Consider the following 16,661-nt stretch of genomic DNA (forward strand, 5'->3'; position numbering starts at 1 on the left):
AATGCTTTATTTAATACTCTAAAAATTACGTTTTGGTGTAATATTTTTTTGTTTTGGCTGCAGTTTGATGAACACATCTCTATATGTCGCGTAGCTAATATGAGAAGTTTATAATGACCTATGTCACCTAATGTTGCCATCATCGAATTCCCCAATAGCCGTAGTGTGGAGAAACAAGGGGTGGGCGAACCTGCCCCTAGGGCGAACACTCCCCGCTCTCCCCTACCACCTACATGGTTAAGGGAAATAGGGCAAATGTCAATGTAGTACCACCAGTGGCATAGCTGCCACCATACATAGTTGCCACAAAGCATCCCCCCCCCCCCCGCATGCTGGTTACCAAGATATACGATTCTAGGCCTTTTTGCTCATTTTCGTCAATTTCTCCCTTTGTAAAAACCGCTAGAGCAAGCCCACATCCCTTGCAAAATATGCGACATTAATTATTCATAATCTCATTACAGAGCCTACAAACAGTATTCTGATGATTTGATATTTATTGAACATTTTAACTGTGCACCATCATTAAGCAATAAAACTGATTCAAAAATCTCAAACTTTACAGGTTCAAAATACCTGCCATCAATCTAAACTATGTCTTGTTTACCACGTACGTCATATAAACAGTGCATGCACGTGCACACAAACACAAAAACACCCATACAAAAACACCCCCACACAACCCACACAAATTTGCAAGAAATAATTGTCAACTTTAGAATTAGCGTCACCTTTAACAATATGAAATCTCCAACATGTGAGTGACCCAATCTGATCCCCTCGGGCCAAAGTCGGAAATTTTGAAAATTGAGTTACTACCATTACTAACATGCTCATCAGTATAACTGATGTTGAATCCTCTTGTCTCTTGCATACTTATGCAAAATCATGAACCCTTTTAAGTTTTATATACCCATTTTCTTATGTTTTTTATTGTTTTTTCTCTTCAGTTTTTGCCTATATCTCAGTTTCATTTTTGTCGACTTTAGCCTGATTGGATCAAATCTGGTAGAAAATATACATGCAAACCAGCCAAACAAATATTGCGAAATTCAACTTAGTGTTTGCATCATCTTATTTTTTGACAATATGAAATACGATAACAATGTAATGACTTTAATACATGTACAATAGAAAATCTAAAAATAAGTTTCCAATGAAATGTACTATGCATCCCTATTATTGTTATATCAATGCTGACATTGTTCAAGGTCATTTCCTGTTCAGAGTCAATTTCTTCTCATTTTCAATTTTTTAGAAACAGTCTTTTTCTCCTAATTTCAATGTTCTCAATAAAACAAACATTTGGCTAATTTCATAATTCACCATACACACTTGGAGACTTAAAAAAAACCCAGGGGGGCCACTTATATGCTTTTATGTGTTGTCATCATCAAGCAGACCCTCAAATTTCACACCCTAAACACGGATCTCGAGCATATGAAAATACCTACCCTAATCACTGACCTTCTTGTAAAAAAGGGAGGCTTTTTACTGACCACTAATATTTAGGCACTGTTTTCACCGACCGCCATAAAAAAGTTACCCTTTTCACTGACCAGAAATGCCAGAAAAGGTGGTCAATAAACCGGCCCTTCATGTCCTCCAAATCCATACCTTTAATCGTCGACCTCATGTCCGTGAAATCCATACCCTAAACGCTGACCTGTGTTGAAATGTATACCCTTTTTCCCAAAATAGCATGAAATAGCTACCCTATTCACGGTCCGTGCGGACCGCGACTATCGTGAAAAAAGTACCCTTTCCGTGGATTTCTGCTCGGTGATGACAACACATATGTATAGAGTGGCCCCCCCGGGAAAAAAAACCCTTAAAAATCATAGTATTTTGGAAGCAGCTAACAATAGCAATGCCACGGTCATGAAATTACGTCTCATTTAAAACAAACTAGTTGGAATTGAACTTATATTGTGCAACTTAAGTTGTTTAAGGAGAATGACTGCTAGTCTCATAGATTAATAACACATATATTGGAATGTTCCACGTCTGTGCCCTCTAAGCGTACTTGAATTCAACTGACCCCGGTACAGCGTTTGGACCTGGCGACATCACTTATCTGTGCATACACGGAGCACTCAACTTGTCAGCGCTTACACGCAAACTCTCATTTATGTATGCTATTCGCGCTATTTTTGAGTTCGCTAACTCAATCCTTACATACAGTCGACCCCCATCATAGGCAAGTCCCAACTCCTAAGGTTCACTATAGTCTTAAGGTTCGCTAGCCCCAAAATTAGATTAGCCACATTTAATTTGTAGTCCAAAAAAAGTACCCTAGTCCAAAAAAGGGTTCACTAGTCTGAAAGTTTGGGTAAGGGTAAGGTTAGGTTTAGGGTTGGAGTTAGGATCATGAGCTATCAAAGGATAGTGATTGATCAAAGCAGGGTTGTTGATTTTTTTTTTTAATTTAAAAAATCAGAATTTTTTTATTTAAATCGATTTTTTTTATTTTTTTTATTCCAAGAACTGCTATACCCCATGATAAAGTCAAAAGAGTACCAGTGGAATGCTAGTCATATGCACAATCCTACCAGGTATATACAAAAAATCAAAACATGTTTTTACATGTGAAAATTTCAAAGAAAAAATTTGGTAAAATCATGGGGAACAAACCTTGAAGATGAATTTTTAGCAATAGATAGAGTGACATCATAGAGGTATTTTAATTGTATCCAGAAGTTGTAGAAGCATTCAGAATGAAGAAAAACAGTCAATTTAAGCAAGAAATTAACTTACATTTATCAAAAATGGTAAACAATGAAAAAGTTGATTTAAATCAGTGATTTTAAAAAAAATCAAGTGATTTAAATCACGATTTAAATCAGTGATTTAAATCGGCGTGATTTAAATCAAACAACCCTGAATCAAAGTAGAGCGTTTTTTAAAGTGGTGAGGTTTCACAGTGCAGGCATTATTGGCTATCTGCTCACCTCCACAATGGGGTACTCTTGTTGAAATCCATACATCCCCTATGGAAGACATAACCTTAATCATCCACACAGGGAGTGTGAATTTCAAATGGGGTTACCCAGAGAAGATGGGTTACCTAAATGGGCAACTCCAATTAAAATCTACACCCCCTGTGTAGAGATTAAGGTTATGTCTTCCAGGGGGTGTATGGATTTCAACTAGATTAATTAGCCCAATTTAACTTGTTTATTGTTGTTATTTCTGAATCTTTTAAAAAATGTGACCATAGCGTTAAGCACTGGTCAAGTTTGAGTTGGTACTCTTTGGATAAGACTGCTGCAAACTTAGCATATATGTTAGGAGCTGACGAAGATCAAATTTTACAAAGTTGTACGGGTTCAGAATGTTTTAGTACATGTTTGTTTTTATGGGTAAAGGTCCTTTTTTATTTTTCCTTCAATAACTTCTACAAAAAGGTCATATTTCTATACCTACTGTAAGAAATTTGCAATATACCATGCAGCATATAGAGTTCAGTGATTTTCCCAAACATAACATATCAAATTTGACTTTTGGCATGTAAGGTATGTAAATGGTACCACAGATCTATATAACTAACCATACCATGCGTGAACATGAAAGCAATCTGTTATTCTTGCTTAATGCTCTGTGTGCTAGCCATAGGCTTCAACATAAAAAGTCCAAGTTTTGCGATAATTTCTCAAAATATCAAGAGCTTTCTTAAGAACCACTTAACCTATAACTAGGCTTGTTTGTACTCATTTTCATGCATTTGTCATGCCAATTCCAAATATGGTGATAAAAATTTACAATTCTGAAATTTGTTTAATTAAAAAAAAATTGAAACATTTGGCGTCTGCATTCAACACCGGCAGGGAAGAGTTAAAAAGTACTTGTGTGAACTTTATGAATACATAACATGTAAATCAAGAGCTTTCAAACCAATACTAGGCTTGTTTGTACTCAGTTTAATGTTATTTGTCATGCCGATTCCAAATGAGGTCATGAAAATTTACAATTCTGGAATTTCTGATTTTTTTTATATTCAACACCAAAGTGGAGAGTTAAAAAGCATGAATTTTATGAATACATAACATGAAAATCAAGAGCTTTCTTAAGAGCCACTGAACCAATACTAGGCTTGTTTGTACTCATTTTAATGCATTTGTCATACCGATTCCAAATATAGTCATGAAAATGTACAATTCTGGAATTTTTTTTTTTAAATAATGAAACTTGTCGTCTGCAGTCGACACTGGGTGGAAAGAGTTAAAAGGCACTTGAATGAACTTTATGAATACATGTAAAACAACTCAAGATTCTTTTAAAAGTAAGAGAAAGTATCTGCTTTGTTCATTACTAGTAGATACTACATTTTTCTTTGGATGCTGACTGCATGAGTCAAAGGCAATTAAACCTGTTTCCCAAATAGAAATGCTATGCAATGGGCTATTCCAGTTGAATAACCAGTCTGGAAGATGTGACCTTAATCTCTCACAGGATGTGCAGATTCCATTTGAATTTCACACTCCCTGCATGGGAGATTAAGGTCATGTTTTCCATAGGGGGTGTATGGATTTCAACTGGATTAGCTAATTGAACTTGTGAGCAGACTGATTAAAAAAATTAAAAAACACCAGTCTCCAAGTAAACATGCACTAAATATTGTGTTATTTATTACCAGATACTGCATATTTACTTGAGAGGCAGGCATCACTTGTCTCACCTGGTTCCCTGGATGTTGTTGGTTGATTCTCAAAATCTTGATCTATTGATGACACTCCATTCAGATTCTGAGTTGATGGTCTCTGATTGGAGATGTTCTTCACATCATTGAGAGGTTTTCTCTGTAAAATAATGGGTGAAAATATTTACAAATATCATACCGTGAATCACAAGGATATTGTGTTTTAATCATAGACAGACACTATCCAGTAATGTCCCAAAGTTTCAGAGTAGCTGGCGAATGCAAAGGAGTGCTCATCAGTCAGTGGGCAAATCCAATGAGAATTTGTGAAATGGCTGCCCTATAGTTCCAACAATTTATTGTTTGTTTACAAATTATTGTTTGTACAAGTTTTTTGCAACAGCAATAGTACGGCAATTTATACAGTTTGTCCACTCTGAAGTACAAAGTGACAATGTGCGCGTATACAACGCGTAAATAGTGCGAAGTGCTGCGTCTCTGCTGCAGGTATGCGTGCCTTCAAAGTCGGCACAATGTGTGCGTCCGCATCGGTACTTTGTACTCAGTCTGACTGTGGTGAGAAGCTTGTAACAAGTAACTACATTTAGCTATCGGTGTGGGGGTGGGGGTTTATGTGTGTGCGTTTGTAAAATGTGTGAAACAGGAATACATTTCCATCCCATCCCAATAAACTGGGGATACGCCTGCCAATGGGGATATCTCAATTTTCTTACTACAAAATGTATGCTAATGGCGCTATATAACCCCCCTAGAGGGCGCTAAAGGCATTAGTGAGACACGTGGGGGTGAAATCCCCTATTGCATAGTACAGAATCAATCAATTACACATATCTGATTCCATACTTAAACTGGGGATACACACATATGATTTTTCCCAGCAAAGTGGGGACATATCCACACATGCATAGCTACATAATACATATCATAGTCGTGGTTGGATAGTCCCAGACAGATGCTACACACACCCCTACTACACACAGATGTCCCCGATGTACATGTTTTACAAGCAGGGGTAGCGCTAGAACTAAACACTCCAGTGTCCGCAGGGACCCCTGAACTTGCAGAAAATTAAACAGTAGGGGGTCCGGAGTACAGTTTGGTGAGTCCGAGTTGAACAAATGCAGCATAAATGGTATGTCTGCAATAGTGCTAGATTGAAAAACTGGGGGTCTGCAGGGCCCCCTTAACTTACAGAAAATTGAAAAACAGGGGGTCCGAACTCTTATTTTGGCAAGTCCGGGACCCAAAAAAAGCAACCTAGCGCTACCCCTGTACTTACAAGTAGGGGTGTCTGTTTTTCAATTATAATTTTTTTATTTGCCCTACTTACACATGTCTTCTTCACTGTGTCCTCCCCTTCTCCTGATGTGTTGTCAGATTTACATGACTTGGATTTCCTTTTTCCAGATTTCTTCATAGTCGTACTGATAATGAGAGAAGTTACAAACCACATATTTTATTATTTTTTATCAAATAGAAGTTCAATGTACTGTAAAAGTGGAAAATTTCGCGCTACGTTTATTTTTGTGCTTCTCGCATTCTAATCAGCAACAGTAAAAATAACAACCTGCAAATATATTCCTTTTGTGCATAGTTCAATGTATGGAAACTTAGAATCCTAAATTGAAAGAGCGTGAAAATTACCCGCAGGAAAATTTCCATTTTTACAGTATACATTGCACACAATTTAAAGACACTACAAATTTTGTACCTTGCAGGGATGTACCATGCAGATTCTGGTATTCTCACATTCTCTATACCTATTTAGAAGTAAATTTTATGACCCATAATAATATACCTACCGGTACATGAACTTTTCATAAAATGCACCAAATGTTGTCAAAATTGCACACTTTTGGGGGGATGCCAAATTTGCTCTGTATTCTTTGGAGTGACAAATCTCAGTGAAACCTGTGTTTCAATGCAGGAATACCGGCTTTGCAGCCTGTTTTTGAACCATCATGATTGTTAGGAAACAATTGGGTTGTTATGCAGATATATCATGTCAGTAAATTAGGGCACCTATCAAATGTAAACATGGGAAACTACATGTACTTGATGGTATGATTTTAAAAGAATATATTGCACAAGAATAGAAAATATTATATCAGTCTAAGACAAGTGCAATATTTTTCTATCAGAGCAATAGATTCTTGTATCACACGAAATAAGCCATTCAATATTATTATTTATATCAGACTGACTGGGTGGTAGGGTAGTGGTTGGGTAGAGTAGGGTGGTGTGGTAGTGGGGTCAGGCTGTGGTGGGGTATAAGAGGGGTATCATGGTGGTAGGGGTAGTGAATAAGGTAGTGGATAGGGTGGTGGGTAGTGGAGTGGGGTAGGGTAGGGTAGGATGATGGAGTGCTGGGTAGGGTGTGGGGTAGTGGGGTCAGGCAGTGGCTTGGACATGGTAGGGTGGGGTGGGGTAGGGCAGTAGGGTTGATGAGAGTGGTAGGGTTAGGGTGGTGGGGATGGTACAAGCTCAGTCAAAAAGTAAACTCATGTTTGAGGGGCTGTATAAACTAGACCTCTGAAAGGAATCTGCTTAAAATGAAAACATCATTGGAAGGAGCAAATTCTACATGTCTAAATAAAAAAAGAATTGTTGCAATTGCTCACAGCAAACTCAAAATATACTCATTTGAATACAACCACCCATTTTTGCAGCTCTGCACATGGTTTCACTTCCCAAGTACCTATTATATTGATTGGTAAGGCATGATATTCAAATGCAAATAAAGTTACGTGGCAGACGTGGCGATATAAGGGTGTGGTAGGGTGGTGCTGGTAGTGGGGTAAGGGTGGAGGGGTAGGGTGGTAGGCGTGGTGGGTTAAGGGTGGTAAGGGTGTTCCTATTCACCCTGGATTAGATGACATTTACTGGAAAATATTTTAAAAATCATTCTGAAAAATTATGGGAGGAAAGTTTTGACCACCCTGTTTTGTTTTTCAGAGCTTTTTTTTAGATAATTTTATTTTGGGCACCCTGTGTCCTAAATTTATTCTTTCACATGTGCCGAACCATTTTCTAAACACTGTTTACATGTAATTGCTCTTTCAACTTGGGGAAATAGAAAAAATAAGTGTTAGCCAAAAGAGAAAAAATGAGATTTCAAACTTTTCTCATTTTTGTCCCTATTAACCCCCGCGCACAGAGATATTTCCCTACCCCAAAAATAGCGCCATCTCTTGATATACGGGAATGTTTGACGGCAATATTTTGAGGCGTTTCCGAAACATCCCAAGTAACTGAACAATAAAAAACTATCTGTACAACAAATTTCAAAACAAAACCCTGCATGAAGAAGATCATTTCACAACTCTCATATTCCCAAGAATTCATACTGTATTGTAGAAAATAAATGGGTTGATGTATGAATAAATTCAAGCAATTTCCGAAGGGCTATTTTGATAAAAAGGCCAATATGATGATAACATTTTGTATTACAAATTTGCAATATTTTTTGAGTTTTGTTGAGAATTTTTGAAGTTTTCTAGGGAGTATGCAAGTACAATGCACACATATGCATATGGCCATCTTCTTTTGGCGGATTTTTCCGCCTTCAACCATCAATTTGGTCATATCTTCGGATTTTATCGGACCTGCCTTTTACTACATATTCAATGCCTCGGCATACGATCGGATGTATTACAGTACACAGACATACTTTATCAGGTAGAGGTTTATAAAACCTCATGGTATCAGTTAAACTCTAAAGTTCCTAGGGCGATATTTATAAACTCATCACAAGAATACCCTGTTAGCAATATTAACAAAAGAGTTTATCCAAGTATTCATGATACCAGCATGGTAGCCCTCATGATAAATGCCTGGTATTGTCTCTTGAACATGCTCTGGACGTGCTTGGTACAACCTTGAAAAAAAGTACAATGCAGTCTTGGGTTCGAGTCCAGTCGAGAAATATTAATTTGGTATGTGGTCAATAGCAGCAATATCGCTGTGCAGCGTCCCTATTCACCGCATTCTAGTACGGTTTTACTATTTGAAAATTGCTCCTATTTCTATATTGCTTCTGGTTCTTGTAAAATCCCAGCAAAGCAGGCGCAACATTCAAAATCAAATTGCTCCTGGTTCTGGCTCCAGTACGCTTATTTCAAGGCTTGACGCTCATGCACATCATCTGTGCATACAATTTGTTAAATATTGTAGTTATCCAGGCATTTCGATGACAATACACAAATATGTATTGTATCACCCAAAAGGCTGATCTAAATTATGATAATGAATAAAATGATGATACAAATTATCAAAATTTAAGTTTTTCAACAAACATACCTCTGGTGTGCTGATGTTGAATTTTCTTCCAGGTTTATGGTTGAATCTCCATTTGATGGTAAGGTTTCTGGAATGAAATTTTAAAATTAACTAAGACCCAGTTGACACAAGGAAAAAGTTGCAATTCGATTTTGAATTATTTGTTATCAAATTCCTACCAAGTATACTAGAGTGTTTTAAAGGTACAGTCATGTATTGATGATGATGACTTACCACTCCCACACGATAGTGACAAACTGAGGTACAGGTGGGGTAACCTACCCCATGTCTTACCGGTTTGGTCTTGGGGAGTGGGAGGAGACGGGGGGGGGAGTTGAAACCCCAAAATGAGTTGGTTTGGTTATACACACCCCACAAAGAAATTTCAACTCCCCAAGACTCCCCAAAAAGAAAATTTCAACCCCCCTACCCTCTCCCCAAATAGTGTACTATGTATACATTGAAAATTAGACAGGTAAACACAAATGCACCTTAATTTTGGGTTAAAATAACTGGTGTACAATTAAAACAGTATATACATGTTTCATGCGCACTTATCACAGTGATGCAGGACCAAAATGACGCCCACCAGGAATTTATGTGTCTTTATCCTCAGACAACTGACCCTGATATGCCACTGAACATGCAAAATACACATACTTGGACACAAGTTTTAGGATTTTTACAAAGACTGTGCACTGCTTACCAGGGTTGTTTGATTTTTTCAATTTTTTTCCATTTTTGATCAATGTAACTTAATTTCTCCATAAGCTGCATATCCTATCAGTGACTGTTATACCTTGCTTAGGACTTTCAAAAGAAGTACATGTACCTGCATGTGCAACCATCACTGTTTCAAAATAGCCCACCAAAGTCATGCAGGTAACTCAGAGGTCGTACATTGAATTGGTTTGAATGTGGAATACTACGAGAACCAGTGCCTTTTGTTAGAAGTCACACATGAGTAAAGTGGATAACCTCTATTGACGGTTTTACTTCATTCCTGATGTGTCTACAACTTTTGGATACAATTAAATACCCCAATGATGTCACTTTATCTATTGCTAAAAATTCATTTTCAAGGTGAAGAATTCAACAGGTTTTCCCCCATGAATTTTGCCAAATTTTTTCTTTCAAATTTTCACATGTAAAAACACGTTTTGAATTTTTGCAAATACCTGATAGGATTGCGCATGGTCTCTTTTGAATTTATTATAGGGTATAGTAGTTCTTGGAATTAAAGAAATTTAAAAAAAAATTGATTTAAATAAAAAAAATATGATTTAAATTTAAAAAAATCCATTTTTTTTAATTTGTTTTAAAAAAATCAAATAAATCATCAACCCTGCTGCTTACCTTTGTGGAATGTTCTCTTGATCTCATCCACAATGATTATCAGAAGCTGTACATCTTCCGTGTTAGCTTTGTTGATTATCACAAAGCCACTCTCAGGAGTCTTGAGTTTTATAGTGCAGCGAGATGGATTGGAAGGCTTTGGTACGACTCCACCAAGGACACGATTCGTCAACAGCTAGAAATACCAAATGATGAAGAAAAAAGCGTAAACGCATAAAATGTAGCATGATATTGTAGTCAAGATTATGATGTGATCATTTATCTGTGCATCCAACCCACCCCCCAATTTCGAAAGTTACTCTTGCCGGAAAACAAAATGCGGTAAAAGAAGCTCAAAATTTCAGGTTTTTCTTGTCTCATGCAGATCGCTGGAATTGATATAAAATGGCTCCAGATGCATAACAACCGGGAGCAAGTCCCCCCGGACAGTCCCGGTTCAAAACAATGGGACAAAATTGACCAAAAGTGAAGCAAGTAATTTGCATAGATCTTCCTTCAATGGCCCCGTTTTAGACCACAAATGAACTGTCCTAAGGGGCTGGCATTTTCTTCGGAAGGGGGGTCACAAAATTTTAAGTCACCAGCCCTAAATAATTCTATAACCCCCCCTATTTTGGGTGTTAAAAAACTTATAACCCCCCTATTTTTGATCTGAAAATACTATGACCCCCCCCCAGTATATTTGTGACCCCCCTTCCGAAGAAAATGCCAGCCCCTAATTTTGACCCATTTACTTCAGCATTAAAATTGCACATTTTCGTTTTAGTAGCGGGTCAGCGGAACGATTTGGAAATTTTACCCCATTAGCTCGTGTCCCCGGTACGCCCCTGAGTAAAAATGACCTACCCCAGGGCATGATCGTTGTTTATGTCCATGGGGTTTATTTATTATACTAGTGCCATTAATAATGAACTCCAAATTGAGTTAACTTACCGTTTTTGAAATGTGATGGGATCCCTTGTGCTTTATGATACAATCAAACTCGACATTTCCATTCTTTGCTCTTCGTACAACTTGTAGTTCACCTGTCTCCCATCCACGAGATGTTTTCTCACCAGTAGTGCAGGGCAATTTATTGTAATTCAAGTCACCTTTCAAACTGCATAAAACCTCACCATTCTCTTCCATCATGTCTGAGGGATTTCTTGGGAAAATCAAACCAGAAATTTCACTTTATTTTGTTTTGATAGATTGAATACCGTACTCAGAGAACCTACCAATGTAGTACCAAGCAGTAATTTAGCGGACAAAATCTATAAAATTGGAAATAAGACACATGTATATTGTAAGTGCTGCGCTAAGCCTTGAACCTCAAATATAAAACAAACAAATAAAAACAATATTATTAGAAGTTTTAGTAAAAAAATCTTTCATTTCATATTTTACTTATACCCTATTTTATCACATGTGGTAAATTAAGATGGTGGTAAATTACCGGTAATTTACCATGTAAATTAACCAGTAATTTACCGACTCACAACGCTGTGTACGATATTATAATGTAGTCCTAAACCTTAAATATCATTTTCCGAGGCGCGGAAGTACACCAAATTGGTGTCTATGACCTTTGACATTCTTTTGTGGCGAGTGACATGGTCTTTCAATTCACGCCGAGTGTCCTTGACAGGCTTGACTATGCTTCGGTGCGGGTGGTCATGAAAGAATTCAAAGATAACCTCTGCCCCAATAATCCCAAGCTATTGTCTGAAACTGCACCTCGGAAGATGTATGGTAAGAATTCAGTCCTCAAATGATAGTCATATAACGACCAAAAGATAAGTGACTGACTATCATTGAGGACTGAGTTCCGCAGTCTAATTAAAATGTGATATATTCAACTGTTTGAGAATTTAATCATACATGAAAAGAACAAGCATAGCCCACTCTACATCTGAGTTTGTCACTGAGCGATCTAGTGATCGGTTTCTAGCCAATCAGCTATAGGACTCCTTTTCTTGCGTTCGGAAACGCGAGCTACTTTATTGGTGAAGCTTGGTGAAATACCAATCGCCCGTCACTCACCAACGGAATATTAGGACGCGATTCATTGCAGGGAAAAAATAATTATTTACCTGTGCTACAATCATGTACATGACATATGTTAGCACATTTATGACAATGAAATAACAAAGGTATCAACATCTGAATTTTGATGATTTTTACCATCGTCTCAATCAATGGGCCTTTAAATCACTGACTGAATTTAAATTTTAATATGTCATACATGTAGCTACATGTAAGGTTAGTGCCGTATTATTACGCTGCCTTTTGTATTCGCAGAGGAGGACAATTTCGACCTCCTCGTTTGATTACAAACAGAGAGGTAGACAAAGGGCCTGTCAAAACTGTTCTGCTTGTCCAAATACTCAAGTATCAAAAGGATGGTCCACAATAGAGTGATTCACGCAACATGAATAGGGGATTAAAAAACTGTGAAGTAGGACCATGTGCTTCTTTTGTCCAATTTGGCATCAAGAGATCGAATGGAAACAGTTCAGACCCAGAACATGATCATGTCAGTAATATTTAGTTCTGGGTCTGATTATTCGGACTAAGCTAAGGTAAGGTTTACTTCTATTCTTTGGGCCATTCTTCAGAAAATGAAACTAATTTGGAAAAAATCAAATTGTAGGTATCATTTATTTTCAAACTTTTTTGTGATAAGTACAGTTCAAAGTTTTAAGAACTGTAATTTTCATGAAAAATTAATCGTGGAACATCCTAATTTGCATAAATTAACATAATTGGTAATTTTGGGTCTAAAAGTAAGCTTTTTGGGCCATTTTAACACTTACTGCAGTTTAACTTTTTATAATTGTGTTTTTTTAATTTCCTGAAAAATATGCTGTTATGACGCCACTAAAACAAATCAGAACAGTTGAAATTTTTTTCAAACCACAACAATCGCGTAATAAACGAAACAAATTAATTGGTTTTGTATGTCACACACGTGACCAAAAACATGCAATTGTTTTTACCATCAGAAAAGATTTTATCAACTGAACTTCATATTTTATGTCAAAAGGTAGACTGATTATACCCTCCATTCCAGCTTCCTAAATGGAAATTATTATTGTTAGTTTTTACGTAATTCATGGTAATTAACAAGTCACACACGTGACCGGGGTCACGTGTGTGACAAGTTTGGTAACGTGTGTGACGTACAAACTCCGCAATGGAATTCCATTATGAGCACCCTATGATGTTGATTTTTGGTATCAATGTATAGCTATGGGTCTCCTCTATCCACTGACACCAAAATAAGTACCAACATTCTTGATACCTTGCTGCTATGGTATCATTTTGTGGTTGTGTCCTCACAAATGTGATAAAACCTTGATCGTACAAAATGTACACAAAAATAGGCTAAAAATGGACTTTATGGAAGAAAAATATCCAAACATGTAATTTGTACCTGATTTGTAGTTGCCATATAAAAGTTGATCACAAAATGAACCTAAACACAAAGTTTTAGCTCAATATCACCTGAAATATTCTTATATAAGAGCAAAAACTGACACATGTTTTACCCCTACCCCTAAGAATATGGATTTCTGTGTCACCATCCGGTTATTTCAGTTTTAATCGAAGGTTTGTATGAAGTGATTGTTGACATGACACCACTGTTTTTCCCTAAAAAATACATTTAGTTGGTTATAGGGCATATAATAAATAAATTTGGAAACAAATTTGCTTTTATAAAATACTTAAATTGTTCACCCAAAAATTTGGTAACGTGTGTGACATTCAGACGAACAAAACCAAATGTCACACACGTTACCAAATGTTTAGTATCAAACCGTCAATTAACACATCTAGGCATGAATGTTTCTTGTCAATGTGTGTGTCATTGTAATTGCAAGATATCAATGCTTTACTACATTTGGTATGAATGTGTAGGTCCTTTAACATTCACAGAAATTTAGAAATGAATTTTAAAATCCAAAAACTTGCATCCGTCTGATGTCACACACGTGACCGACCCTTTGTTGACCCCTGGCACGAAAATAAGACAATGTAAGAAAAAAATTAAAATATTTGTGAAAAGTACAGACATTAGTGTAACTATCATGCAAAAGATATGGGGTAATTTGTTTTATTTATAAAGCAGGCACAGGAGCATTAGTGTGAAATACCCCTACTTATGTCACACATGTGACCGAAGAATGGCCCCTTTATACATTTATGATCTAATTTAGTAGTGACCTAGTCCGAATAATCAGACCCAGAACAAAATATTAATTTCTGACATGATCCTGTTCTGGGTCTGAACTGTTTCCATATGAAATCTTGATGGCAAATTGGACAATAGAAGCACATGGTTCTACGTGACAGCTTTTTATTAATCCCTATTCATGTTACGTGAATTACGCTATTGTGGACCATCCTTCTGATACTTGAGTGTTTGGACAAGCGGAACGGTCTTTTGTCTACCTTTCTGTTTGTAAACAAACCAGGAGGTCGAAATCGTCCTCCTCGCCGAATACGAAAGTCAGCGTAATAGTACGGCACTAATGTTAGCACATAATGACAATGAAATAACAAAGGTATCAAAATCTGAATTTTGATGATTTTTACCATCGTCTGGATTAGCACCTCAATCAATGGGCCTTTAAATCACTGACTGAATTTAATAGAGCTACATGTCATGCATGTACATTGTAGCTAAGGTAAGGTTTACTTCTATTCTTTATACATTTATGATCTAATTGGCCTGCTGTATTTAGTGACCATGTCCATTTAGTGCCGTACTATTACGCTGACTTTCCTATTCGGCGAGGATGACAATTTTGACCTTCTAATCTGTTTACAAACAGAGAGGTAGACAAATACCGCTCCGCTTGTCCAAACACTCAAGTATCAGAGTGATAAGAAGGATGGTTTACAATTTAGTGTGATTCATGTAACCAGGGAAGTTGATCTTTCTCAACTTTCCTGATGTAACATGAATAGGGATTAAAAAGCTGTCTGGTTCTGGTTCTGGTTCAATACTCCAACAAAGCGGGTTCCCGCATCACGTCAGAGGTGGATGACCTGCAGTTAACTTGTAGTGTCGGTGTCGTCAAAAGGTCATGGAGCCTTGATTTAAATATTTTTGAGTTCGGAGCGTCTAATGTGTGATGGGGTAAATTATTCCAATGCTTAACAGTCCAGGGGAAAAAGCTGTCTGAGTAGATGGTCGTTCTGGTTCTTGGTTGTAGAAAAGAAAATGGATGAGTGCGTTTCAGTTGTCGTGTTGGTCGGGTCAGGTATGGTTCCCAGTCGACGTCCACTAAGCCACAGCCCACAGTTGATTTTGTACATCATGGCGAGTCTTACTATCACGTAGAACCATATGTGCTTCTTTTGTCCAATTTGCCATCAAGATTTTGCATGGAAACAGTTCAGACCCAGGACACGATCATGTCAGAAATTAATATTTTGTTCTGGGTCTGATTTGATTATTCGGACTACATGTCCATCAGACCATGAGCTTCCATGCATGCTGACTCATGGACTGAATCATGATGAACGTTTTAAATAACAATGTTACATCCTGGCATTTGACAATTAATTTATAAAATAAGTATTATTAAGCTTACCGTTTGGCGCTCAGTCACATGGTTATGACGTGTATATAATGTGACGAATTTTTGGGTGGTAAGCTTAAGCATGTATTGTACTAAGTAAGTCTCAGATGGAGGACACAACGAGTACGAAGAAGTGGAGTGCAGATACGTTTAACACATGAACAAGAATAGATTGAATTTTTCAAAGGTGTGTACAGCAAAAATACGGCTATTTTCGAATGTTTGTAGGCCTAGTACTCGGTAGATGTATGCTTTTCTCCAAAATGGCTGATCTCGGATTTCCCTCCCTGCATTCAGCGATCGACCTTGAATTGAAGTGTCAAAATTCCATTCACTACCAGATTTAAAACCGCGGGATCTCCGCCTACGCAGCAGCTTTAATTGGAGACGGGCTGTCCAAAAGTAGCGAATTGTGATTGGTCAAAAAAGTATCGAAGTAGGCGGGGCCGGATCAAAAGTGACACTTTCTTTCCAATTCAACTTTCTTTCATTCATTCTCTTTTCCTCCCTTTCTTTCTTGAATTTTCTTTTCTTCTCTGTTTCTTTATATCTCTCTCCCTTTCTTTCTTGTTTCCTTCTATCTTTCTCTCTTTCTTTCTCGCTTTCTCTATTTCATCCATGTCTTCCATTTTTTTTAATTCCGCTTTCTTTTTTAAATTTCGTTTTTTCTTAATTAAAAGGGCAATTCGTGATTTTTTATTTTTTTTAATGTTTTATTTTCAAAAAAATTCTTGCAGATTAATTTGTTTCATATAGTGAAATTTAAATTACGTTCTGGAACACCAGATATTTGAATA

At 37.1% G+C, this 16,661-nt stretch overlaps 1 protein-coding gene across 1 annotated transcript in view; it reads right to left on the reverse strand.

Moving 5' to 3' along the window:
• The window catches only part of LOC140167636 (uncharacterized), a 77,558-nt gene extending 61,132 nt beyond the window's left edge, over nt 1-16,426 (reverse strand). The window contains exons 1-6 of the mRNA XM_072190932.1: nt 15,877-16,426; nt 11,228-11,427; nt 10,295-10,469; nt 8,960-9,026; nt 5,991-6,084; nt 4,679-4,799 (exon numbers count right to left, since the gene is read on the reverse strand). Of these exons, the coding sequence (XP_072047033.1) occupies nt 4,679-4,799; nt 5,991-6,084; nt 8,960-9,026; nt 10,295-10,469; nt 11,228-11,425 (655 nt within the window). The 5' untranslated portion in view covers nt 11,426-11,427; nt 15,877-16,426. The remainder of the gene's footprint in view (nt 1-4,678; nt 4,800-5,990; nt 6,085-8,959; nt 9,027-10,294; nt 10,470-11,227; nt 11,428-15,876) is intronic.
• Between the last annotated feature and the right edge of the window lie 235 nt (nt 16,427-16,661).

The sequence above is a fragment of the Amphiura filiformis genome, chromosome 13 (assembly GCF_039555335.1).
Source record: "Amphiura filiformis chromosome 13, Afil_fr2py, whole genome shotgun sequence".
In the NCBI taxonomy this organism is placed as follows: domain Eukaryota; kingdom Metazoa; phylum Echinodermata; class Ophiuroidea; order Amphilepidida; family Amphiuridae; genus Amphiura; species Amphiura filiformis.